Source organism: Loxodonta africana, chromosome 12, assembly GCF_030014295.1.
Source record: "Loxodonta africana isolate mLoxAfr1 chromosome 12, mLoxAfr1.hap2, whole genome shotgun sequence".
NCBI classification, from domain to species: Eukaryota; Metazoa; Chordata; class Mammalia; order Proboscidea; family Elephantidae; genus Loxodonta; species Loxodonta africana.
The window spans coordinates 65,043,528-65,071,047 of record NC_087353.1 but is presented as its reverse complement, the minus strand read 5'-3'; the positions used below and the strand labels follow the sequence as shown (position 1 = coordinate 65,071,047).

General features: G+C 48.8%; 1 protein-coding gene across 8 annotated transcripts in view; it reads right to left on the bottom strand.

The window, feature by feature from the left end:
* The window catches only part of CIITA (class II major histocompatibility complex transactivator), a 62,496-nt gene extending 37,955 nt beyond the window's left edge, over nt 1-24,541 (bottom strand). The window contains exon 1 of one of the 8 annotated variants that reach the window (XM_023557375.2): nt 23,775-24,541. In XM_023557375.2, coding sequence (XP_023413143.2) covers nt 23,775-24,057 — 283 coding nt within the window. In that variant the 5' untranslated portion in view covers nt 24,058-24,541. The other 7 variants (XM_064295575.1, XM_023557373.2, XM_023557372.2 and 4 more) reach the window with 7 other exon arrangements.
* Between the last annotated feature and the right edge of the window lie 2,979 nt (nt 24,542-27,520).

Here is a 27,520-nt window from a genome sequence, read left to right as displayed (position 1 = left end):
GTGGGCAACAAGACGATGTCTCCTTTTGAGGAGATGTATGGGGAACACAGAAGAATGGTGTGTGTCCTTTTGATAGAAGGGCAGTATTTTTAGAAGGTCCTCTTTGAATTTGCCCTTCCCCCTGGGCCACCACCTTCCACATCCAACTTGAGAAAAAAGTTCCTAATTTTTTTTTTGTCACCAAAAGTCCCTTTTGGGGTTTGTTTCCATTCCTACTTCACACTACCCTGTGGGTTTTAAAAAGAACACACATACCAAACTGGTTTCTGAAGAAAAATTCATTTCTCTCTCCCCTGAGAGAAATCGAGTGCTGCTGGATTGTTCTAGCTCAGAGCTCTTCTGTGAGCCAACATAAGACTCTACCTCTTCTGTGGAGGTTATTTCCTGGCTGGCACTGTGCTGATGCCCTGTATTTATTACCTTGTTTCAATCTTCACAGCAACTCTGAGATTGGTACAATCATACCCATTTTACAGATGATGACACTGAGGGTAGGGTGTTTTTCCAGTGCTTTTCTCCCAGAAAAGGGGAGTGATATCCCTGAGGGTCTGAGGAGGTGCTGAGAGGGAGGAAGGAGTTCCTGTCCTATTCCGCACTGTGGAAGAGAGCAGAAGGAATATCTCCCTACTTGTTGACTATGAACTTCTCCTCCTCCTGAGGATATACTGGAAAATCACTGAACCGTGTGTATAGAGACATGGGTTTGAGTTCCAGCTCTGCCTTTGACTTTGAGTAAATCTCTTTACCCTTCTGAGCCTCAGTTTCACCAGCTGGGTGCGAGAGACCATTGAGGTTGAGGCATTTTGGGATTCTGGATTCCTCATTGCCTACCAACCTCTCCCCCGTCCCTTTCCCCCAAACCTCCCCAATGCCAACCTGCTCTCCAACCTCATGACAAGCTGCTTCTGGTGGCCAGATGACGGCAGGAAGCCAGGGGCCCAGGAACACTTATCTGCCATGACCAGCCCCCATCACATCCTTTGGGGACAACGCAGCAAGCAGGTTCCCCTTTTTCTCTTGCACCCTGAAGTCTCCCAGATAAACTCTAAAAGACCTCTTCCACTTTTTTCCTCCACATCTTTAAAACAATGATTTACCAAGCACTTCCTACAAGAAAGACACTGGGCTCAGTTCTCCAGGGGACTCAGAGAGGTTTAAAAAGCACTCACTGCCCAAGGAGCTTGTAATCTAGACCCAGATGGTGTTTTAGGAGACAGACAAAACATGATAATCATGTAGTGGTTAAGAGTGGGGGCTCTGGGTTCAAATCCCAGTCCTACACAAAACCTGTGACCTCATGTGAATTACTCAACCTCTCTGAGCTGTAGTACCTACCACCTTTGGTTGGTATAGCACATGCCTCATTGAATTACTGTGACTTGCCTAAAGTTATCCACCCCAGAAAAAGTATGTCCCCAAATTAAAACAGCAAGGTATCACTTTACAACTTGTGAAAATTAGAAAGCTGGGAAATGCCAAGTGTGGGTGGGGATATGGGGATTCAGGAGCCCTTATGCATGGTTGGTGGGAGTGTAGACTGATGCAAGCACTCTCAAGAGCATCCTGGGACCAACTAGAATACCTGACGATGTATAGATCCTATAACTCAGCCATTCAGTTCCTGGATATTCACAACCCAAAGAAATGCTCCCACATCTTCCACCTGAAGATGCTCACTGTTATTTGTGCTGACAGGCAGCTGGAGACCACCGGGGTGCCCATCGCTGGGTGGGGGGAGTGTGGGTGGACAGGTAAAAAAGGAGCAGCAGCACTCCGTGGAGAACAAGGCAGTGATTAGACGCAACTGACCAAGGGCATACCTCGCAGCGTGGGTGGGTCTTAATAACAGTGCACAGCGAAAAGGTAAGAAACAGAATGAGCTCTTTCAGCACAATTCTGGATGTGCACAGTGACATTCATGCACATGAAAAATCAAGATGTGTTTTACAAGAACACATACAAACAAAAGGATCCACCCTAAATGCCTTAGAGCACAAGTACCAGCACCAGCTGCCATTGAGTTAACTCTAACTCATGGTGACCCCGCACGTGCCAGAGTAGAACTGTACTCCATAGGGTTTTCAGTGGCTCATTTCTTGGGAAGTAGAATCTCCGGCCTTTCTTCTAAGGCACCTCTGGGTGGACTCAAACCTCCAACCTTTCCATTAGCAACTGAGTGTGTTAACCGTTTGCACCATGCAGGGACTCCATGCACTAGAACAGGTGCCCAGGAGGGGGAACAAAGAAAGGGGAGAGGAAAATTAAGAGAGATGCCTCTATGTATTCAGATATAGAACAAAGCACATAGGGGGCACAGTTATGGATATTTCCTAGACATAATCAAACACCTCACAGGATTGGTTTACTGGGATTAGGGGCTAGGACCATAGTCTCATGGGGCAAATTTGTCAATTGGCACAGTATAGTCCATAAAGACAACGTTCTACATCCTAGTTTTATAAATAGCGTCCGAGGTCTTAAAAGCTTGAGAGTGGCCATCTAAGATACAACTATTGGTCTCTACTCATCCAGAACAAAAGAGAAACACGGAAGCTATAGTGCAATTGACTAATTTTGTGTGTGGCCTTTCTAGCCATGGTCTTGTAACTCCCACCCAGGTGACTGGGTGGGACTGTGTGATAGGGTAATTGTGCCCTACCAAGGGAGATGGTCACTTAGTTGTGCCTTAAAAAAGAGCCAATTCCAGAGCAAAGAGGAAGATCCTACCACCACCAAGCAAGAACAGCCAGGAGCAGAGAGTATATCCTTTAGACCTGGGATCCCTATGCTGAGACGCTCCTGGAAACAGGAAACTAGGGAGAGACAAGCACCAAGCTGTAACCCTGAAGATGGTGAGAAATGGCGGCAGGAGAGACCTGGCAGCAGAAGACAGCACAGTGGGCTTTCCGGCCCATGGAGAGAGAAAGCTAAGTGCCTTGGGGAAGAGTCCTAGGGCCAGGGAGAAGCATGCCTGCGAGCACGGTTGGGAAGAGGCTGTCATGATGAAAGAACTGTATCCCGAGTGTTCTGGAGCCTGAATTGTAGCTGTTACTTCCCTTATAATAAACCCTATAATTGTTAGTACAGTCTTTGAGTTCTGTGTGGCCATTGAAACGAATTATTGAACGCAGTAGTGCTGTGTGAGGGATAGTTGGTGTCAGAATTAGTAAAGATGGCAGAGTGGGAGCCAGCCTTGTGCTGTTGATCATGGTTCTTCTTCCCCCTTGTGGGGTTGGAGGAGGTCAGACACTGCACCCACACCATTGTTACAGAAACCAAAGACTCAGAGAAGAAACTAGACTACCGAACTAACAATCTATACAAACAATGGCCTCACCAACCTTGAGACCAGGAGAACTAGATGGTGCCCAGGTACCACTACTGACCATTCTGACCAGGGATTAACAGATGGTCCCAGATAGAATGGGAGAAAAATGTAGAACAAAACTCAAATTACAAAAAAAAAAAAAAAAAAGGCTAGATTTACTGGACTGGTAGAGACCAGATGAATGCCTGAGATTATCGCCCTAGGATACCCTTTAAACTTGGAACTGAAACTACACCCAGAGATCACCTTTCAGCCAAACGACAGTTTGGCCCATAAAATAAGTAATATCACCCGTGAGTACTGTGCTACTCTAAATAATCACCTAAATGAAACCAAACAGTAAACATTTACCCTAGACCAAAGATGAGAAGGTCAGGAGGGACATGGAAGCTAGATTCACGGAAACGGAACAACCAGAATGGAAACAATGAGAATGTTAATATATTATGAAGAATGTAACCAATGTCACTGAACTGTATGTATAGAAATTGTTAAACGAGGACCAAATTTGCTGTGTAAACTTTCACTAAAAATACAATAAAATAAAAAAAAAGAGAGAGAGAGGGAGAGGGAGAGGTGCCTCATGTGGAACAAAGATCATAGTATACTAAGAACCAAAGTATGAAGTTAACCCACTTCTCTGCTCCAGAGGTTTAAAAGAAAACAAGACAGGAGGCTTCGTGGGGTGGAGTGCCTCACAGAGCCTGGTACCCAGAGATGCTCAAATGGGAACTGTCGGTGGAATGCCTTCCACACCTGTGTTCTTGCCACCCTCTAGGCTGTCTGGAGACAAGCTCATCTGTGCCTGAGAGCCCAGGGTCCTGGAGGCGGAGATGAGAAGGTGCGGGACTTAGAGAAGTCCTTGGGGAAGGTACCATCTGCAAAGGAGGAGGCCCCTTGCTCTCCTGCCATCTGCCTGCCCAGCGTTGGTGTCCCAGGAAAATGAGACAGAGGACTTGCGAAAACTACTGGTTCCACTCAAGACTTTCACCTCCTGAAGGGGCTTGATTAGGTCCCGAGACAGAGGGAAAACTGAAGAACATGGCAACACTGAACAGCTCGTGGAGCTGAAAGGCAGTTGAGCCTCTGGTCACTTCTCAAAGCAGGGAGGTTGGAAGGTGTGTGTGCGTGTAAATTAAATTCACAAGGTATCTACATAGAGTAGATAATTGATAGCTGCCAGGGGCCCCACCCCTCCCATTTGCCTTCTCCCTGGCTTCATCTTACATACTTATGGCCCCTTAGGCATTTGGGTTTGGAGGCCCTCTAAGGTCTCTTTACACTCTGGCCAGCGAGAAAGATGATGGTTTGGGATGGATGGTTAAGTGGGGGCCCTGCGATGGAAAACTGAAACCCAGAGGAGGGTCTTTTCCTAAAGAAGGACTTGGAGGGGAGTAGCCTGAAAACCCGAACTGGCCAGTTCCACATGGGAAGGAGCAGAAGGCTCTGGAGTTGCAGCATCTGTGGTGTTGGGCGTGCCCTCCCAGCTCTGGGGCCAGCGCAGGCCGAAAGGTCAAAGAGAAGAGCTGTCTGGAGCTATAGGACACAGAGAGTTGATCTCTACTGTGACCAGCCTGTTGCCCAGCCTCGCCCTCCACAGTTCCAGCACCCTCAAGAATCTTAGGATCTACATAAACCAGAGACTACATCAGCCTGAGGCCAGAAGAACTAGATGGTGCCCGGCTACAACCGATGACTGCCCTGACAGGGAACACAACACAGAACCCCTGAGGGAGCAGGTGAGCAGTGGGATGCAGACCTCAAATTCTTGTAAAAAGACCAGACTTAATGGTCTGACTGAGACTAGAAGGACCCCGGAGGTCATGGTCTCCAGACCTTCTGTTAGTCTAAGACAGGAACCATTCCCAAAGCCCCAGAGAGGGATTGGACTGGACTATGGGATAGAAAGTGATACTGGTGAAGGGTGAGCTTCTTGGGTCAAGTAGACACATTAGACTATGTGGGCAGCTCCTGTCTGGAGGGAAGATGAGAGAGCGGAGGGAGTCAGAAGCTGGCTGAATGGACACGAAAACAGAAAGTGGAGGGAAGAAGTGTGCTGTCTCATTAGGGGGAGAGCAACTAGGAGTATATAGCAAGGTGTATATAAATTTTTGTATGAGAGACTGACTTGATTTGTAAACTTTCGCTTAAAGCACAATAAAAATTAAAAAAAAAAAAAAGAACTTTGGCATCTCCTTCACAGTTCCCTAGCCCCCACGGGCTTGCAGCAACCAGCATGTGACAGGAAAAAGGAGCCTCAGAGTAGGGAAGCTGGAAATGGAAGCAAGATTGGTTCCAATCCACAGAGATTCTCAGAGAAATGGCTGAATTCACAACAGTCCAGTGGGACGAAAGAAACACAGGGCTGGGAGTCAAGACCTGAGATCTGGGCCCTGCTCTGTGTGGGACAGGCTATGTGACCCTGGGCAAGCCCTTTTCCCTTTCTGGTACCCAGTGTCCTCATCTGTTAAACAAAAGGGTCATATTGGGGCAGTGGCTTCCAAATGAAATTTTACAAGGACCCCAAATCCCAAGACAGGTATAGACAGAGCTGTCACTTGAAGGGGATTTGAGACTCAGAACCTCTCCTCCCCAAAAGGGGCTGCACAGAGTCCAGTTTAAAAACACAGGTGCAGATGACAGCTTAGGTCCATGGCCTCAGATGCTCTCTCTGATTTGAGCATTTCAACTTGCGTAGTGGATACTGTGGCTTGCCGCCTAAGTTAGCCCCTCATCCTCCACCTGCTGGCAGCTTACTGCTCAACATCTCTATGAATTGCCCTCAGCAAAGTCAGCCACCTAAAGAAGCCCTGACAGTGCAATGGTCAAGTGCTCTGCTACTAATTGAAAGATTGGCAGTTAGAACCCACCCAGCAGCTCCACGGGAGAAAGACCTGGTGATGTGTTTCCATAAAGATTATATAAAAAACAAAAAACAAAAACCTATGGGGCAGTTCTACTCTGTCACATAGGAATCAACTTGATAGCATCTAACAACAACAATAAAAGCCAGCCACCTTATCCAAGGTCCCACTCTTTCTCTAGGCGTGGCCCAAGTGAATACCTGGGGTACAAAGGTACAAAGATGTGCTCTCCTTATCTCAACTTAGGACAGCCCTGCAGTCCATCCCAGCTAGCTGCTGAGCTCCCATGGGATTCATTGAAGCCTTTTTTGTTGTGACTTCAAGAGCCCAACTCCCCACTCTGCCCAGTCCTGCCTTTGTTCCGCCCCCACGTCCCCCACGTGGTATTGATCCTATGAATCTCCTCAGTGACCTTTCCGTGTGCAAACCTCCATCTCAGAGCCTGCTTCCCAGGAAATCCAACCTGAGACAACTTGGTTTTGATTTTCTCCAAGTGGAGCCTGAGAGTCATACCGAACATCACAAAAGGACCACAGAGACCCCCTCTGAGACCTTGGGCAAGCCACCTATACTCTCTGGACCCCAATGAAGGATGCCCACCTCATAGCAACTTGGAAAGTCTTGAAATCAAATGAGACAGCCCAGGCTTGCAAGTATACCTATAAATGGCAAAGTCAATGGGAGTTGGGGTCTGGTGGCCAGGGAAGAAGGGTGACTTCAGCCCTGATCTAGAATGCAAGGTTGGGATGAGAGCCCCTTCCCAGCTTGCCTGCTTCTCCCAGTTCCAGGTGGCCTTCCCTCTGCATGCCCCAACATTCTCATCTACAGTTAATGGCTTAGAAAGGAATCCAAGTTTCTCTTTCCTGGAAGGGAACCTGAGCCAAAAGCTGGGGTAGGGTGGGGGGGAATGAGGAGCCTGCAGCTGCAGTTAGCGAAGCCAGGCCCCTGAGCCCCAGTCCTGACCCCCCAGCATGAACTAACACAGCACTAGGCCCTCTGCCCAGATGAAGGACACGCAGACCCTGCCTGCTGGGTTTGGACAGTGGGCCCTGGACAACGCACCTGTGGCTGGCAGGCTTGGCCATGATCAGAACAACCTGGGGAGGGTGTTAAACCCGAAGCATCCTGGGCCTCCTCACCCTCATTGGTTCTGATTCAGTAAGTCTGGGGCTGGCCCCAGAAATCTGCAGAGGTGTATCAAAGGTATGGCAGGTGTCCTGGGTGCCACTTAAGGGGGTGTGTGCATGCCACTGAGCAGTTTCTATTAACCCGGTACAGCCCAGCATCCTTCCTCAAGCACAGCAGACATCCAGAGGTGGGGGGGGGGGCGGTGGCGAGGGGGGCACTTGCCCCAAGCACAAGCCCAAGGGGGTGCCAGACGAGGCGCCACAAATATGAAAGGCCCCTGACTGAGGCAGCTGGACAAAAGGGGGGAAGGTGTTTCTGTTCACGTTTTGCTGCTATATTCATCTTGAAATGGGGGGGAGGTCAAATTTAGAGATCACCCCTGGGTGCTCCTTACCCTCACTATGCCCCCTGGGAATCTGTAGTTTTAAATGAGTTGCTCCCTCCCATGTTCCCCCCCGCCATGCACACACTTGCCCCACAGTGATTCTGAGAAATAACATAGGTTTAACTCCCAAGTTGCATGAGGTTCCACTTGCCAAGAGGACATTGGCCTTAGCTTGCGCGGCGTCTCTTCAACACTGAGAGGTCTACAACCCAAGTTCCCTGCTTCCCCTCCACTGAACTTTCCAGACCCCCCAGTTCTACCAGCCTTCCACTTCTCAGCTGGAAACCCCAGAATCAAACTGGACACTTCCTCTCCTCTTTATTTTTTCCGTCCCAAAGTCTCTCAGCTGCTCCTGCTGCCCTCCCTTGATCTACTCACCCCCAGCACTCCATCTAGATTTTTACAGTAGTGCCTACATCCTTTCTCTAACCTGGAGTCTCCCACGCTCCAGGCAGTCATCTGCCAGCTTTACACTTTTCTGTCATTCTATACTTAGTGTTTTCTCTAAACTAAATTGTTAAAGAAATATATTTATTTTAAAGGAAAACTTTCTATCACTACCTGGAATGGAAGAAAAAAAACAAAACAAAACTTGTCATTGAAAACAAAACAATGTTATCCAAATAGCATCAACTGCCCCATCATTTTGTTAAAAAGTGGCATTGGCAAGTATTTAAAAAAGAAACAATCCCGTTGCCATGGAGTCGATCCTGAATCAAGGCAATTGCATGTGTATCAGAGATGCACTCAGAAAGGTTTTCAATGGCTGTAATCTTACGGAAGCAGATCTCCAGGCTTTGTTCTGAGAAGCCTCTGGGTGGAGATTTGAACTACCAACCTTTCAATCAGTAGCTGTGAGCAAACCATTCAAGTATTAGAGAGCTGTTAAAGATACTTATACACAAAACTGGAGACTTTTTCTCCTTGAGCTAAGAAAACCCATTGCCATTGAGTCGATTCTGACTCAGAGTGGCCCTATAAGACAGATTAGAGCTGCCCCCTAGGGTTTCCAAGGAGTGGCTGGTGGATTTGAACTGCCAATCTTTTGATTAGCAGTTGAGCTTTTAGCCACTATGCTACTGGGGTACCTCTTGAGCTAAGAAGTAACGTCAGTGTCAACTGATGCCTCTTTGATAACTGTCTTTGGAAACCACTTTGGACACCTCCCTTCCGCCCATGCTTCCTCTCAGATGTTTCTAAACAATCACATCAGATAGAGTCTACAATTGTTATTCCTCACACATGTGTATTTCCCTGGTGGTTTTCCAAAATGTGCCCGTGTGTGTTAGGTGATCCTTAAAAAGGGCGCTCACATATTACCTGTTTTATAGATGAGCCTCACAGTGGTGAAATGGCTTGTCCAGGGTGACTGAAGGCCAGTCTGAGAGCCAAGTTCAGAAGCTTCCCCCTCCTTTGGGTCACTTCTTTGACTGCCAGGGACTGTCCCAGGGCCTTGGCTTGGTGTACCGAGGGGAGGTTCTTGCATTACTTTTCTGATTCTGCCCTTCACAAGTTAGCAGGTGTTGGGATCTCACAAAGCCAGTGCCAGCAACTGAGCAGGGGTCCAGCTGGCACTGGGCCCCTGCCATCTGACCAACTTTGCTGCCTCGGCAGGTCCTCTCTAACCACCCTGGATCTGCTGTGTGGAAGCTCACACCTCCTCCCCCCAGGCACTGGCCTGGGCTCTCAGGAAAACTGGGTTCAAATTCTGACTTTGCCAACAGCTCATTATGTGGCTTCTGGCAAAAAAAAAAAAAAAAAAAAAAAAAAAAACTCCCTGAGACTCAGTTTCCCCATTTGGAATATGGAGAAAAGAAAGGGATCGGACCATATTAGTGCCTCTCAGTGACATCAGTATCACCTGGAGAGCAGTTTGACCTGTGATTGAGCCTCACCTGGCCTAGCCAATGCGGTCTGGGGGTGGGGCCTGGGAATCTGCACACTAAACAGCCTCCCCAAGTGATTCTCACCAATGGGAAGCCGGGGACCCCGGGCTCATCTTCTCAGAGGACATTTTCTACCGCACATTGTGGGATTCTTTGTGCTCAGGTCCTTGCCCAGGGGAGCCTGAGGTCTGGAAGGTGGTAATTTACTGGGGTGTCCTGCCCTCTCCCTTCAGCCCCACCAGGCCCAAGTACAGGAACCACCGATTTCCTAACCCTTCTGATTGGCAAGGAGTGTTTTTTTCAATTTGGGGAAGGGGATAAGGGGAAGACTTCCTGCCAAAGTTAGGAACTCCTGGCCCCATTGGGGATGGAGGGGCTCCTGGGCTTCTGTCCCCTCCCTTGTGTCACTTGAGATAGAAATAGGGGTTGTGGGACTCAGAGGAGGACTGTGGGCTTTAAGGGAACTTTTAGGGTCCCAAACAAGGCTAGCTTAGGTGACTCCAATTCTGGCATTCTGGGACCCCACAGAGACCAGCCCCCCTTTCTGGGCCCCTTATTTTCTCTCCTTAAAGGGTTAGACGCAGGACCCCAAAGTGAGGTAGAGACGCAGGTGGTCAAAGACTGTCCAGGGAAGGCCCCCACCCCTCTAGATAGCCAAAGAGAGGGGAGAATTCTCCAACCTGCAGGCTAAAGGTTGGCTACACCCTCCTCCTCTCACTGGACTCTCTACGGGGTGCCTAGCACCCAGGCTCCAGCGTCAGAGCGCGAAGACTTGTGAGCACAGGAGCCAACTGGAAAACAGGCTCAGAGAAGGGCCGCCCTGCTCCAGGGTACCCCATAGAGGGTGGGCCAGTATCCCCGCTCCGCGGGCCTGTGCAGGATCTAGGGCGCGCGTTCTACGGAGGGCTTGTCCGGGCGTTGTCTTTGCTCGGCGAACTGCGTCCGCGTCCTAAGCCCTCTGCAGACGCTCCCGCCGGACTCGCCCGCCTCTCCCTCGCCACCTCCCCTCAGCCCCCGCATTCTGGGCACTCGAGCACAGCTCCCGTTTCCTGCGTGGAGTGTTCCAGGGATAATGAAAACGAGGAGTTTCCTGGGTCTACACTGCTACATACTCCCTCCCCTCTACACTCAGCCTTGCTGTGTGACCTCGGGCAAGTCGCTGCCAGTCTCTGAGCCTCGATTTCCAGCTCGGTTTTAGGGGCTGCAGAGGGAACCTTAGTCACCTACCGCTGTTCCCGGGCTCCCGCGTGCTGCTGGTGGCCTCTCCCTCCCGCCGGCTCTGGGATCTCAGGGAACCTGGGCCGGCCAGCCTTCTGATCTTTCCACCTCCACCCTCCTGTGACCGTCGTTCTTTCCCTTTCACTTTCTTTGACTTCTGCGGAGCCTGGGCCAAGCTGGGGAGCAAGCAAGCGCCTGCAGCGCCCTCTTGCCACTGTGCCCACCACGTGCTTTCTCAGAAGTGTTTCCGCTGGACCCCAACACCCCCGGGCTCTCCCAGATGCCCCTGCGTCCAGGAGAGGGTTCGAGGTTCAGAGTCAGGACTCCCGCGAGTAGGCGGGTACAAGCCCTGGCTTGCAGGGAAGCTGGGTCCCACTGCTGGGTGGTTCTCGGTTTCTTTCTGCCCAACCATGAAGGTGGCAAACCACTCCTGCAGGCACAGGATCTGAGACTCGATGCCTGAGCCATGGTCTCCTCCAAAGAAAACATTGCGGGGTGGAGAAAATTCCCCGGAGACCTTGGCAGGAAGGAAACCCAGCCGTGCTCCCAGCACCACATGCCCTGCAGGCAGTGCCTATCCTCCTCCAGAGGTCCAGGACACCTGGTGTGCTCAGGGAGACCTAGGGAGGTCATTTTGCTTTCCCAGGTTTGGATTTCCTCATCCGGAATTGAGGGGGTGGGTCAAGGTGACCTCTGACCTCTCCCCCTCACACCACCCCCCAGCCACAGCCCACTGCATCCAATGGCAGAAAGCAAACTTGTGGTCCATCTGTGGATTCAAAGTAAGCAGCACGTTTTGGGGGAGTCTGAGAAAAGGGGTCTCACCCCTCTCAATCTTGCAAAATGGCAATACCAGTAATATTGGCTACTTTGGTGACATTCAACTCCTATAATACTCACAATTGGATTAATAAGCAACACCATGATTAAAGGAGAAAATATTGAAGTTGTCAAGGATTTCCTTTTCCTTGGATCCACAATCAACACCCATGGAAGCATAGTCAAGAAATCAAACACTGAGTAAATATGCTGCAAAAGACTTCTTTAAAGTGATAAAAAGCAAAGATGTCACTTTGAAGTCTCCTGTGCGGCTAACCCAAGCCATGGTATTTTCAACTGCCTCATATGCATGTGAAAGCTGGACGATGAATAAGGAAGACCAAAGAAGAACTGACGCCTTTGAATTGTGGTGTTGACAAACAATATGGAACATGCCATGGACTGCGGGAAGAATGAACAAATCTGTCTGGGAAGAAGTACAGCCAGAATGCTCCTTAGAATCGAGGATGATGATACTTCATCTCATGTAGTTTGGACATGTCATCAGGAAGGACCAGTCCCTGGAGAAGGACATTATGCTTGGTGAAGTAGAGGGTCAGTGAAAAAGAGGAAGACCCTCAATGAGATGGATGGACACAGTCGCTACAACAATTGGCTCAAGCATAACAGCGATTGTCAGGATGGCGCAGGACCAGGCAATCTTTCATTCTTGTTGTGCCAGGGTTGCTATGAGTTGGAACCGACTCGATGGCACCTAACAACAACATAATGTACCAGGCACTGTGGTATATCACAGTGATGCCTCACCATTATCCCATCATATAGGGTTTCCCCTTATCCCATTTTACAGAGGAGGAAAACAGACTCAGAGTTCTGGTCACAGGGCAGCTGGGATTCAAACCTGCCTCGCTGCCTTCAGAGCCAGTGCCAGACATTTGTGCTAAGCTGCACTCTCACCCTCTTCCTCTCTTGATCTCCCCATTTCTTCTCAAAGGATACCATTTGGAAACTGGGGAGGGGGCAGCATTTGCCCAGGCAACCTGCTGTCCCCAGCCAGCTTGGTTTCCCTGCTTCCCGGGAATGGAGTGGGATCTGGTAGAGGGCCCTCCTGCTGGAACACCCCTCATTGTTTACCCAAAGGCAGAACCTGGCAGAGAGACCGACCTTGTGGTTGGCCAAGCCAGGCCATGGAGGCTGAGAGCTAACAACACGCCCTCTGAAGGGCTGGCTTCTAGAACCCTTCAGTGCTGATAAAGCCCTCTCACACTCCAGGTGCCTCAAGTGGAAGGAAATAGCCAACTACCACACTTCTCCCTCCCTGCCCTGCACCCCAACTCAGAGTGGTGTCTCTGTTTATCTGGGGTGGCAGGGCTATCGAGACCCCACTCTAAATTAAGAAGCATTTGCAGTCCCAACTTCCTCCATCCAGCCTTCTTACCTTGGGGCTGGGACAGGTAGGACCCCCCTGCAGGGCAAGGAGCCAGGCAACGCATGGTGTGGGAACTGCAGCCAGGCAGCGGCTCAGGAGTCTGGCAGCCCCTCCTGGTGCCCTCAGCCTACCTGGCGGTGCTGTCTGCCCTCGGATCAGATTCCCAGTTCAGAAGCAGGCAGCCTCATCTCTAGCCTCAGTTCTTACAACGCCAGGAGCCCGCCGAGGGTAAGTCAGCATGCAAATGAAGCCAGCTAGGGAGCAGCACAAAACTCTCCCCCTACAAGGGGACGTGGGGCTGTTAGATTTCTTGTGTCTAGACGTGCTCTAATTTGCCTCTGCTCCCTGAAACCATGCTTCTGATGTTAATTTCAGTTCCTTTTATAGACCAAATTGGGTGAACACAGAAGATAGTGAGTTATCTGTTAGGGGTCCTTCAACATTCTGCCTTCTTGAAATGACAGAGACCAGGATGGAGCCAAACTGACACTAGCTGCCACTATTTGCCACCTTCTGCAGGATGGGGCCAGGACCACAGCCCCACAATGCCTCAAGATGAGCACAGAGCCTCTGTTTGGGACCAGCAGACTTCTTAGAGTCCATTCCCCTCCACCACCCCCACCCCAAAGTGCCCTGAATTTCCCTGGATATCGTGAGTGAATCACCCATCATTTTATTCCAAGACATTGGACTGAAATATAAACTACACATAAAAGAGTATTACCCCAGATATGGAATACTCACAGCCAGATGCTTTGGGGTAACACACACACGTGGCATTAAATAACACTGACAGGCAGAGGAACAAAGTGAGTGCCTTCTTAAGTCTGGCCATCCTCCTAGTGGCATCAAGGAGAAAGTGTCAGTTTGGTGCTACTGTGTCTTGACCGCCTCTCTAATGCAGGCTCTGTCCATTTAACAGAGAGCAGCCCCTGAGCCTCAGAGCCTTCAGTGGGAACATCGTCCGGCTACAATTTAATAACACTGTTTGCCTTCCTGCTTCATAGTTACCTTCTGTTTGTGGCATTCCTGTTCATTTACGGTGGGACGTAAATTTCCTTTGAGTAAAGAATGTGAGTGACTTGAAAAAATCTGTCAAGTCAATGACGGTATAGGTGGTGTGCAGGAAAGGCCAAGGTTGTGAAGGTGCTACCGAAAGGAATGAAGTGGGGGGAGCAACGGGTGCGCGCATTTCCCACTGAAAGAGCACTGGCATAGCCCCTGCTGTTGCTAACAGATGTGCGACCTTGGACCCCTCATTTCCCTTGCATGGGCCTCAGATTCCCATGTGTGAAATGAGGCGAATGCTGCCCATCTTTTTATGGTGGTATCTTTTTATGGTGATTATTTTGAAACAGTCACTATTTTCAGATGTCCGGAGTGGGGGTGGTGGTGGGAGGGAATAGGCAGACAAATAAGAGTGCCAATAGTCAATGTGAAACCAAGCTTTGCCTTGTTAGGCTAACGAAATAGAAAAATAGACATGATGAATATTAGAAATCCCAAGAAGCCTCATTCTCCCATGACTTGGTGTCAAGAGAGAGGGCTCCTTGGTTGCTCAGCTGTCCCTGGGCTGGGCCTCATGGGGTCCCTTCCCGACCTCAGGGACAGCCAGCTCAGATGCCTCCCCTCCTCTGCCTGCCACCGGTAGCCAGGACAGTTCTGGGTCAGCTTCTTGTCAGGACAGCGCTTGGAGCCAGAGTCGGCCAGGCCTGTGTGCACCTGCCTAGGCACTGCCATCATCTCTCACCTGGTGGCAGCAGCAGCCCTCTACCTGGGCTCTCCATGTCCACTCTGACTTCCTCTGGCCCTCCCCCCACAAGCCCTGAACCTGACCATGCCTGTGTCAGGGCAGAAGATTTCTGAGCTGAGCAATGACATGCACCAGCCTGTGTGTGCCTGATGGCACCCAGCCAGGAGCTGAGGAGGGTCTCCACTTCAGCAGAGGCAGTGGGATGGGGAGAGGGGTGCAGGATGGCACAGAAGAAGCTTCAGGGTCTCAGTGAATGGGGGCCAAGGCAGGCAGGAGTCGTCCCTATTAGTGCTTCCCAGATTTCTGCTCACCTTCCTCTTAGGAACCCCCCAAGAGGTGATGGCCATTCTCCTGAGATGAGGTCTGCTTTCGATAAAGTCACTTCTCTCCTGAGGAAGCCAGCCTTGCCCTGGGATCTGAATTCTTTGTCTCAAGTCAGGGTCTAGTATGACAAAGGCCTCTCACAACCATGGGACATGGGACATGGAAGCTCCATAGACACACCCAAACTCCCTGAGAGACCAAATTACTGGGCTGGGGGCTGTGGGTACCATGGTCTTGGGGAACAGCTAGCTCTATTGCCATAACATAGTTTATAAAGAGTATGTTCTACATTCTACTTTGATGGTTAGTATCTGGGGTCTTAAAAGCCTGCGGGTGGCCATCTAAGATACTCCATTGATCCCACCCCGTCTGGAGCAAGGGAGAATGAAGAAAAACAAAGACACAAAGGAAAGATTAGTCCGAAGGACTAATGGGCCACAACTACCACAGCCTCCATCAGACTGAGTCCAACACAACTAGATGCTGCCCAGCTACTGCTACTACTGCTCTGACAGGGACCACAATAGAGGGTCCTTGACAGAACTGGAGAGAAATGTAGAAAAAAATTCTAACTCACACACACAAAAAAAGACCAGACTTACTGGTCTGAGAGACTGGAGAAACTCTAAGAGTATGGCCCCCAGACACCCTTTTAACAGTGATGAGGTCACTCATGAGCTTCACCCTTTAGCCAAAGATTAGACAGACCTATAAAACAAAGCAAGACTAAATGGGCACACCAGCTCAGAGGCAAGGATGAGAAGGCAGGAGGGGACAGAAAAGCTGGTAATAGGGAACCCAAGGTCGAGAAGGGGAGAGTGTTGACTTGTCCTGGGATTGGCAACCAATGTCACAAAACAATGTGTGTATTAATTGTCTAATGAGAAACTGGTTTGCTCTGTAAACCTTCATCTAAAGTTCAATTAAAAAAGAAAAACTTGCTCTTTCTGGGGTACCCTGCCAAGTCCCAGAGAGGGGAGATGGGAAGGAATTTGATCTTCCAAGTAAAGATGAGCATTCTAGAAAACTTGCCGTTCCTTGGGGCAGTCTCTCCCAGAACAGACCTTGCTCAGTCCTACCTTTGAACCTTTGCTCAGCTGGGCCTCTCCCACTACTGCTCTCTGCCTTCTCCTTATCAAGCCCATATTTTAGCCATCCTGAGGACCTAAGTTCTCACCCTTATCACCCTTCCAGCTAACAATAATCTTCTGCTTTATTCATTTTTATATAACTACTTGCCACATATTTGGCAATAATTCACAAACTTCTTATTTCATAAGTATAGCTCCTGTTGCCTTCAACTAGATCACGAAGTTGTTAATGTCTGGGACCAGGTCTTTGTCTTCTTATACATCCCCTTCCCAATGCCTTTCAAAGCTAAGCTGAGCCTTTCAAAGACGGGATGAATGAATGGATGGAGTTTGATCAAAGCATCCTCAAATTCCAAATGGATGGACAGCCCTCCCTTAAAAAACCAAACCTAACCTGTTGCCGTCGAGTCAATTCTGACTCATAGTGACCCTATAGGACAGAGTAGAACTGCCCCACAGGGTTTCCAAAGAGTGCCTGGTGGATTTGAACTGCCGACCTTTTGGTTAGCAGCCATAGCTCTTAACCACTACACAACCAGGGTTTCCAGTCCTCCCTTATTAGGTTGTAAATGTTTGTCTTATGTTTATGTGTGACCACCATAATCCCTGTTGTTGTTGTTAGCTGCCCTCAAGTTGACCCTTGACTCATGGTGACTCAACACACAAGAGAACAAAATGCTGCCCAGTCCTGTGCCATCCCATGATCAGCTGTGGATTCATAGAGTTTTCATTGGCTGATTTCCAGAAGTAGATTGCCAGGTCTTTCTTCCTAGTCTGTCTTAGTCTGGAAGCTCCACTGAAGCCTGTTCAGCATCATAGCAATGTGCAAGCCTCCACTGAGTGCTGGGTGGTGGCTGTGCATGCGCTGGATTGGCTAGGAATCAAACCTAGTCGCCCACATGGAAGGCAGGAATTCTACCACTTAACCATCAATGTCCCCCACCATAATCCCTAAGCCTGTTGCTGTCGAGTCAATTTCAACCATAGTGACCCTATGGGACAGGGTAGAACTGCCCCATAGGGTTTCCAAGGCTGTAATCTTTATAGAAGGAGCCCTGGTGGTACAGTGGTTAAAGCCATTGACTGCTAACCAAAAGGTCAGCAGTTCGAAACCACCAGTGGCTCCGTGGGAGAAAGATGTGGTAGTATCCTTCCATAGAGATTTACAGCCTTGGAAACTCTATGGGGTCACCATGAGTCAGAATCAACTCAACAGCAGTGAGTTTAGCTTTTTTTTTTTTTTTGGAATCTTTACTGAAGCAGATTGCCACATCTTTCTCCCAAAGGGCGGCTAGTGAGTTTGAATCGCTGACCTTTCAGTTAGCAGCCAAGCGTTTAATCACTGCACCACCAGGTCTCCTTCCATAATCTCTAAAACCAAAAAGACCAAACCCGTTGCTGTTGAGTTGATTCCGACTCACAGTGACCCTGTAAGACAAAGTAGAACTGCCCCACAGGGTTTCCAAGGAGCAGCTGGTGAATTCAAACTGCCAACCTTTTGGTTAGCAACCGTAGCTCTTAACCATGGCACCACAAGGGTTTCCCCATAATCCCTGCCCCAGTGCTGTCGAGTCGATTCCAACTCATAGCGACCCTATAGGACAGAGTAGAACTGCGGCATAGAGTTTTCAAGGAGCGCCTGGAGGATTTGAATTGCAACCCTTTGGTAAGCAGCCATAGCACTTAACCACTACGCCACCACGGTTTCCGCATAATCCCTAAAAAATAAATAAATAAATAAATGATTAAGGAGGAGGTATTTTTTTTTTTTTTTAAGAAAGGAAGGAAAAGGGGTCGGTAAATAGAGAAGTAGGTGAGTAGATAAAATCGGTACGTATCCAAACTAGGTAGGCAGGCAGAAGAGTGTGTGAGAACTAGGCCAACTGGTAGGTAGACATACAAGCAGGTTAGTTGGTAGAAAGGCAGATAAACAGATACATACATACATAGGTAGGTAGATAAGTAGAAAAGTTGATAAACTGATGTTGTTGTTGTCAGGTGCCATTGAGTCAACGTCAACTCAGAGTGGCCCCATGTGACAGAGGAGACCTGCACCACAGGGTTTTCTAGGCTTTTTTTTTTTTTTTTTAATCTTTACAGAAGCATCACCAGGTCTTTTCCCGAGAAGCCACTGGGTGGGTTCGAACCACCAACCTTTCAGTTAGCAGCTGAGCACTTACCCATTACACCACCAGGGCTCCTTGATAAATTGATAAGTAGATGTAATTAGATTGGTAGGTGTGTAGGAGGATGGGTAGATCAGGTAGGTTTGAAGGCAGGCAGGTAGGTGGATGGGCTGGTGGCTGGATAGACAAGTAGACCATAGGTAAGGAGCCAGGTAAACTCCTCAAGGTAACATAAACACAAAACAGAGACTGCCCCTGGTTGTACCAGGTATCAGGTTTGGTGCCCGACTAAGTGTGGTCAGCCAGGGGAAACCCATGGAGAAGTGCCAACTTCCGGGTGCAGGTACTTCTTCTGTGGCTCCCAGGGGTGAAGGTGACATGGGTCTGAGCTGGCTGAGAAGCAGCCTAAGGTAAAGGGACAATGGCCCTCCTTGCCAACATCTCTCCTTCCAAGAGGCAAAGGAAGCTCCCCAGATACCAACAGGAAGTGGTTTTTGGGAAAGGAAGCCTAGAGGGAGGGAGCCTCTACCAACAGGCCTCCTCCTCCTCAGTCTCAGTCTGGTTTCCCTCATCCTAAGGGCCAAAGGGGAAGGAAGCTGGAGGCAGAGGGCTGGGGAGCCTGTGGCATGTCCCCTCCTTTCCAAGAAGTCAGGTGACGTTCTATATGGAGCCTTTGTTCTGTGGTTCCAAGAACTGAGTCCTCTCAGGCAAAATCATCACATAGCAAAACAGAAACAAGAAGTGAAGTAGAGCAAAGACAACAATAAGAGACTAAGACAACATGGCTCCTGCTCCTCCGGCTTGCAAGGAGCCCGTCTTTCCCAAAGATGCCCCCAAAATGCCTCCTCCTCCTCTGGGATGTGGCAGGGGACCCCAGAAAGGGCAACTCTAATGAAGCCCCCACAGTTGTGAGAGGACTCTGTCAGGCTAGATCCTGACCTGAGACAAAGAGTTCAGATCCTAGGGTAAGGCTGGCTTCATCAACTATAAAACCGGAGCAGGGATGTCCCTCAGCCTCTGAGAAAGCATCCAAAAAGGCCTGGCCAGGCCCCACGTTCCATTCACAGACCCAAGGCAGCTGCTGCTCCACCCTCGGCCCTGCCCTCCTCCCCTTCACCATGGGCCTCTGGTGGTCTCAAATGCCAGCCGAATGGCTGCTGAGCTAGGACCAGCTCACTTGCCCCGAATACATGTGCCTTACATGGGATGATGTCACTGAATCCTCACCATAGTGACTCTGGGTATTATTATCGCCTCCACTTTACAGATGGGGAAGCTAGGGCCCAGGCTGCTCCAATGACATGCTCAGAGTCATACCCCTTGGAATGGAGGAGCCAGGATTGTCACTCAGGCACTGCCCATTTCTTGGGTGTGCACGGCACCTGAGAGCCCATCACCATGTTTTGCATAGAGTCAGTGTACAGGTATTATTTGGGGCCCCCAATGGGGCTGCAGACATGATTGTTTTCTCAGCACCCCAGACCTATGATTTATGTTCCCTTGTCTGATTCTTCCTGCTGTGTCCCCCACACACTGATCGCTGTCTGATGGTTATTCGGTACCTACCCCACACCTGCCACTGCCCTGGAGTTTCCCAACTGCCATCTCATTTAACCCTATAGCCCGGGGAGATTTATATCATTGCCCCCATGGCAGAGATGAAGAAACTGAGGTTCAGAGTGGCTGAGTCATGTGCCCAGGGTCACACGGTTTGTAAGTAGCAGGGCATGGCCTCAAACCAACAGGAAAGGTAAGCACCATGCTTTCCAAATTTCATATTTTTTCACCACACCAAAGACCTGTTTCTAGGTGTGGCTGGCATCTGTCTCTCTCCCAACCCCATGGCATATTGCTATGAATCAATGCCGCTTTTCAAATTTATAGCCCCTGACAGGGCTGGATTACCCATTAAGCAAGGTAAGCACAGACTTACTTGTACTTACTTACTAATCTGCAGTGCACAATTTCACCTGTTTTCCCTGTATCAAAGTTGTGGTGAAACCCACGTGAAATTGTGCACTACGGATTAGTGAAAAAGCACAAGAAAGCCCATGCTTACTTTGCTTACTGGATAGTCCACCCCTGCTGTCTAGCTTCCAGCCTGGTTCCCCTCCCATCACTGCCCATCCTAACTCTCCCTTCTCTGGCCTTTACTGTCCTTGAAGGCATTGTCACCCACTGTCCACTGAAGACTGCCCAAATGTTTGTTCTGGCTCCCAGTGAGGCTGCTGAGCTCTTTCAGGACAATGACCTTGACTCTCAGGCTTCCCCCAAGCTTGCCTGGGCTGGGTGCACATGTGCTGTCTGGGTGGCACAGAGTCAAACCCCCAAGGTCACATCCCCAGAGATAGGTTTTCTGCATAGTTGGGCCCGAGGCACTGCCATATGTGAAGGTGCCTTCTGACTCATCAAGGTAGTTTCGTTTTGAAGAGTGTCAACTTGTTTTTGGCAGGTTTACGGTATCCCCTTGGCTTGTTTAGAAAAGGCAGCCAGGCAGAAAGTACTGCAGTGGATCCGAACTCATGAGGCCCATAGCCTTTACCATGTAACCAGAGGCAAGCCACTTAGCCTCTCTGTGCCTCAGTTTCCTCAGTTTTAAAGTACCTGAATGGTAGTATCTTAATCCTTTTACTCATGCACCTATCCATCCATCCTCCCTCCCACTATCCCTCTCATTCGCCCCTCATTTATCCATTCATCCATCAATCTATCCTCCCACCCCACTTTCATCTATTCATCCATGTACCCTCCCGCCCTTCTACTCATCCCTTTATTCGTCCATCCTCTTCTCCTCCTTCTCATCCATCCCTCTCATCCACCCATCCATCTATCCATTCATCCATCCAACATTGAACAAATACGTATTGCACACCTGCCATGTACAGGAACTGTGCTAGGCATTTGGGATGTATCCATGATCAGAACATAAATCCCTGCCCTCATGGAGGCTATTTTCCAGTGGGAGAGTTAGACGTGAAACAATAAACATAATACAAAAGTAAAATATGCAGAAGGTAGGAAAAAAAAAAAGCCGGTATGAGCAAGGGGAGTCAGAGTATGGAGGCGGAGTTGCAATTCAAAATGGGATGGTCAGGGTGGGCCTAGTTGGGAAGGTGGCACTTGAGCAAGAGCTGAAGGAGGTAAGGCGTTGGGCTGGGGAAGAGCGCTCTAGGAGGTGGGAACAGCATGTGCAGAGCCCCTGAGGCAAAGGAGCATTCAGATGTCTGAGGAGCAGGGAGGAGGCAGCATGGGGGGAGTATGGAGAGCCAGGCAGAGAGAAGAAAGAGGTCGGGCAGAGTGGTGATGAGGCCAGATCATGAAGTGCCTCGTGGGCCGTGGTCCAGAGTTAGCTCTTCCTCTGGGTGAAATGGGAGCTGGTGCACCGTTTTGAATAGCGAGGGCCAAGATCACTGGAGGATTGTTGGGAGGGTTACAAACCTCCACGAGGATGATTTCCCAGCCTGAACCCCCCACTGAAGTGAAAGCTGGGGCCCTTTATTTACAAGCCACACAATTCTCTTTCCCTTTTCTCTTTCTCACCCTCTGGAGCCTCATTGACTGAGGTTGCTCCTTCCCTTTGGCCCCGCAGAAGCCTGACCAGCTGTCCTCAGTCCAGCCGTGCAGTGTCTTCCACTGGAAGGGGGCCAGGAGAAGAAGCCGTAGTCCCAGCTCCCTGAGGACTATGCTACATGGGCACAGTTCCACTTTCTGGAGTCATATGGGATGGGAAATAAAAACATTACAACCCCAGGGAGGAAATGGAGTTAAATAATAGGAACTACCACTTACAGAGAGAGGAAGGGGGGAGGGGCTGAGATCCTGAAAAAAAGTATGAATATGGAGGGGCTCAGGAAGAGAGGTGGGCTCTGATCCCCCTTCCCAGGTAGGCATCTGCACCCCCATTGTGCCCACACCCACTGCTTGCACTTCCATTGACAAGCTGGGAAAGATCATTCCAGGTAGTAAAGATGACTCTTCCCCCTCCCCCAGGGGTCTTTTAGGAGTGAGAGAGTGGAAGGTATGTTCCAGAGACCAATGGCAACCACCTGGGTGAGAATTCAACCACAGGAAGAACCAGCCCAATATAAACTTATAAACTTGGCAGAAGAGTTGGACAAGTACCTACAACACTCCGGTGCCAAAGTCAAGGCCACCAAAAGGCTTTTTTAGCACCTCAAGGACAGGTTGAGGATAAGAGCTTGTCCACTTCAAAATCCAGTCTCTACCACTTCCCTCCGGGATGACCTGTCTCTGTTTTCTTCTTTAGGTGTTAAATGAGGATGGAGACCATAAAAGGTCTTGCCTTACAGGGTCCATGCGAGGACTAAATAAGACAGACTGGACTATGCTTAACTCTGTGCCTGACAAATACCAAATTATCAATAAAAGTTAACCATTGTTATTGTCTCAATCTTCAAGTAATTCTGAAACCATAAGGGGACCAAGAAGGCCTAGAATTTATAATCCTAAGTCATATTATAGGAAAGGCATAGAAGATTTGCAAAGAGAATAAGACAGAACAAAGTGGTGTCTTTAGGAAGCCCATGGTTTGTGACAAAGTGAGAACCTCTCTGTAACTGGAAGGACCTCAGATGGGTGAGCAGCTAAGAAGACAAGTGGCAACGCAGGGCCCTGTGCAGGTTTACTTTTCTGATTTAAGAGACATACAGTATCATCAATATTCTTTAAAAATAAGATACTCTTTTCCTCTGAGCTGGTTCCTAATCTTTTTCTCTCTTCTTCTCTTTCCCTCCCTCCCTTCTCCCCTTTCTCCCCTTTGTCTCTTTGTCTCTTTCTATGTCTGTTTCCCTCTTCCTCTTTCACTCCCTCTGTCTCTCCATTTTCATCTTGTGGTGACAAAAACACACATGCACACATATGTGTGCACACACAAGCGCGTACATGCATACACATGCGCCCACGTGAGCACAAACACATACACATGCACACACATGCGTGTGTGTGCATGTGCACTCGCGCGTGGTGCCCTCTGCTCTCCGGCTCTGTCTGCTCCTCCTCTCCAAGCCCCCATTCCTCCCCTTTGACCTACACTGATTGTGTCTGCATCCATCTCCCTGCTCGACTATGGGCCTCTTGAAGGCAGGGGCCCACCTGCCCATCTCTGCACACTCTGAACTTAGCACGGTGCCTGGCAAATTGAGAGGCCTCAGAAAGTAAACTGAGCAGGCACTGAGCCTTAAGCTCACAGAATGTTACCCCTTTAAGCAGTGTGGGAAGCATGCTGGCTACCTCCAGCACACCCAGCATCAGAGACAGGGTTCTCCAAGCGCTCTCTTCTCCTGCCAGCTCAACCAGAGGTTCCTGTCCTGATTCCTGTCCAGGCCTCTCTTCCCATCTTGGGACAGGGACGATCACACTGACTCCCCTTTCAGAGAGGAGGGATATTCTCAGATCGCCTCGAGCCAGCCGTTGTCCCCTGAGCAAAGGGGATACTGACTTACCGCCATGGCCCCTGTGGCTGGGGACCCTCTCGGCCGCTGGAGCCTGCAGCCCACGCCAGGTCCACTCTAGGAAGGCCAAGTCCGGGTCACCTTTCTCCAGCAGGGTCAAGGAGATCTTCCTGGCCAGAGCCTCACCATCTGGCTCGTGGAGCAGGGCGTGGTGGTACTCCCTGGAGAGGAGCTCTGCTTCCAGCAGGTTGTCCAGGAGGGCGTGTACCTGGCTGGGCAGCTGGCAGGAGAGCAGGGTCCTGACCCAAGTCAGGATGGTCTGGAAGCGGATCATGGCAGCACTTGGAGGCAGGACAGCTGCCCTGGGCCAGAGCCTGGGATCTCTGCTCACCCGGCCAGCAGCATCCAAAACATGAAGTGAAAAACAGGACAAGGGAACCTCTGCTGTTTATTCCTGCTTAGGAAGATTTCCTCATTTGCGTTACAGGCTGGGGAGCCTGTTGAACGGATGGAAATGGGTTCTCTGGTGAATCAGACCCCGTGGTTCTTCCCTGGGTACCACCCGTGTGTCTACCCTGGAGGAGTCCATGAGAAACCCGCAGTCTGTCCATTCCATTCCAGCCAATCCAGAGTTCACTAAGAGGAAGGGGCCTTGCCTCTGTTGAGGACCCATGATGCGCTGGGCCTGTGTAGATGTTTCACCATACGACAAGAAGGCAGTAGGGCACAGAGGTTAAGCAAGTGGGCTTGGGTTCAAATCTGTGATCCACCACTTGCAAGTTATGAGATCTTGAGCAAGTTACTTAACCTTATTTAGCCTTCATTTCTCTATCTGCAAAAGCGGAATGATAATAACAGTACTTACCTCATAGGGCTGTTGTAAGGATTAAATGAGATAACATTTATGAACATGATAAATGTTCAATAAATAGGAGACACTGTTATCATTTTATTGATTAATCACCCAACAGCTCGGTATGACCTTGGGCTTAACCTCATTAATCCTCAATCTCCTCTTCTCCAATACAAAAGCAGCCCCCCAACACAAAAGCAGCCCCCCAACACAAAAGCAGCCCCCCAATACAAAAGCAATCTCACTGCGTTGTCTTGAGGATCAAACGAGATAAAGCATGTAAACGGCTTAGCAGTAGACCTGGTAAGCACTTAATGAACATTTGCTTTATTAAAATTACCCCCAATTTACTAATGAAGAAAACAGAGGCTTTGACTAGAAGCCAGTCTGTTTTAGGATTCTACCCTAAAAACTCCCAAACCTATTTTATCTACCATAACTGATTGCTCTACCTACCCCTTCTAGAACACACCGTGACCTTGTTTATTCTCCTGGCCTCTGCTTTGCCATCTCTCAGATGGGACCATTTGCGTTGTTCATTTAAATGAGACAAAGAAGGATGTCTACTTCCAGTATGGCTGAGTAGCTTATTGGACCAACCCTCCCACAGAAGACAACTATAAACTCTAGGGAAAATATAGAAAACAACTACCTGAAAGCACTGGAGAGTGATCAGAACAGGCGGATCCTGGAGGGGAGTCAACACGTGGAAGACGAGAATGTCACTGGTGAATTTCTCAGTTCATGAGTTTAGCCTGAGGACTGGCTCACTGTCCTGAGTAATCAGAGGACAGAGTTTGGGGCAACAACAGCCACTGGAATGTGGGAGTATAAGCTCCATAAAGGAGAGAGGTAGGGAGTTGTTGTTGTTAGTTGCCACCAAGCTGATTCTGACTCATGGTGACTCCGTGTGTACAGAGTAGAACTGCTCCATACGGTTTTCAACACTGTGACCTTTAGGAAGCAGATTACCAGGCCTGTCTTCCAAGGTGCCTCTGGGTGTGTTCAAACCACCAACCTTTCATCTAGTAGTCAACCATTTGCACTACCGACCAGCTTCTTGAGGTAGGGAAGGGTAGCCCCAAATTCTGTGCAAAAATTGCCCAAATATCTGGCTGACCTCTGACCCATGCATTCAATGCATGGGGCATACTCCAGGCAGTTCAGCTAAGGCTAAAAGAACTGAACTGACATTTGGGCTGCTAGCTATTATGGGGAGGAAGGGGAACTTTGAAGTTTGATTCCAGCAAAGTTAAGTGTCTCAATAAAATAAAAAAAAAAATGAACACTGTGTTTGAGGATTATAATAGAATCCAGAGTATCTACAACACATCATTCATAGTATCCCGTATACAATCCAAAATTACCTGAATATGAAGACACAGGAAAAAGGGATCCAGTCTCAAAAGAAAAAGGTAATCAATAGAAACTGATCCCAAGATAATTCCGTGGCTGAGGACCAGGCCTTGAGAATCAATAACCAAGCATCCCAAGGTGGGGGTGATTGAGGATGAAACACCAGACATTAGATATGCAGAATCAGGAATGAGGGAAGTTTTCTTAGACACTTGTAAGACTGTCTTACAGTAAGACTTGTAAGACCTGACACCACCCCATCACCTGTTAAGTCAGAAATTAAAAACTAAGATTTTTAAAGCAGTGATTATAACCATTAATGAAAAAAGCATAACGATATACTCATAAAAATGAAAAGATAGGAAATTGCAGCAGGAAAATGTTGTCGTTGTAGTTGCTAGGTACCATTGAGTCAGCTCTGACTCATAGCAACCCTATGTACAACAGAAAGAAACACTGCCTGGTCCTTCGCCATCCTTGCTACTGTTATGCTTAAGCCCATTGTTGCAGCCACTGCGTCAATCCATCTTGTTGGGGGTCTTCCTCTTTTTCCCCGACTCTCTACTTTACCAAGCCTGATGTCCTTCTCCAGGGTCTGATCCCGCCTGAAAACACGTCCAAAGTATGTGAGATGTAGTCTCACCACCCTTGCTTCTAAAGAGCATGCTCTCTGTACTTCTTCCAAGACAGATTTGTTCATTTTTTTGGCAGTCCATGGTATATTCAATATTCTTCTCCAACACCACAATTCAAAGGTGTCAATTCTTCATTGGTCTTCCTTATTCATCACTCACATTTCATATGCATAGGAGGCGATTGAAAACACCCTGGCTTGGGTCAGATGCACCTTAGCCTTCAAGGTGACTTCTTTGCTTTTCAACACTTTAAAGAGGTCTTTTGCAGCAGATTTGCCCAATGCAATGCATCTTTTGATTTCTTGACTGCTGCTTCCGTGGCTGTTGATTGTGGATCCATGTAAAATAAAATCCTTGACAACTTCAACCTTTTCTCTGTTCATCATGACATTGCTTATTCGTCCAGTTGTGAGGATTTTTGTCTTCTTTATGTTGAGGTGTAATCCATACTGAAGGCTGTGGTATTTAGTCTTCATCAGAAAGTGCTTCAAGTCCTCTTCACTTTAAGCAAGCAAGGTTGTGTCATCTGCATAACGCAGGTTGTTAATGAGTCTTCCTCCAATCCTGATACCACCTTCTTCTTCATATAGTCCAGCTTCTCGGATTATTTGCTCAGTATGCGGATTGAACAAGTATGGTGAAAGAGATGTATATAGGTACTTTTATGAATGGTCTAAACTTTATCAGAACTAACTTTGTGATGCAGAACAGTGACTGCTTTGCTGCAGTCAGAGAGGAAGAGGGAACCTTTTCTGCTTTTTCTGTCCTTTATTTCTGAGATTTCTTTCCCTAGAAGACTCTGTAGTTTCTTGGACAAGATGGTAATGCCATCAATTAGTCGTGAGAGCAAAAGGGAAGGTTTGAAGAGCTTAAAACTTAAAAGGTAGAAAAGAGGCTAGTAGAGAATTGTAACAGATGGACTACACGGCAGACAATCTTCAGCTATGGCTGTG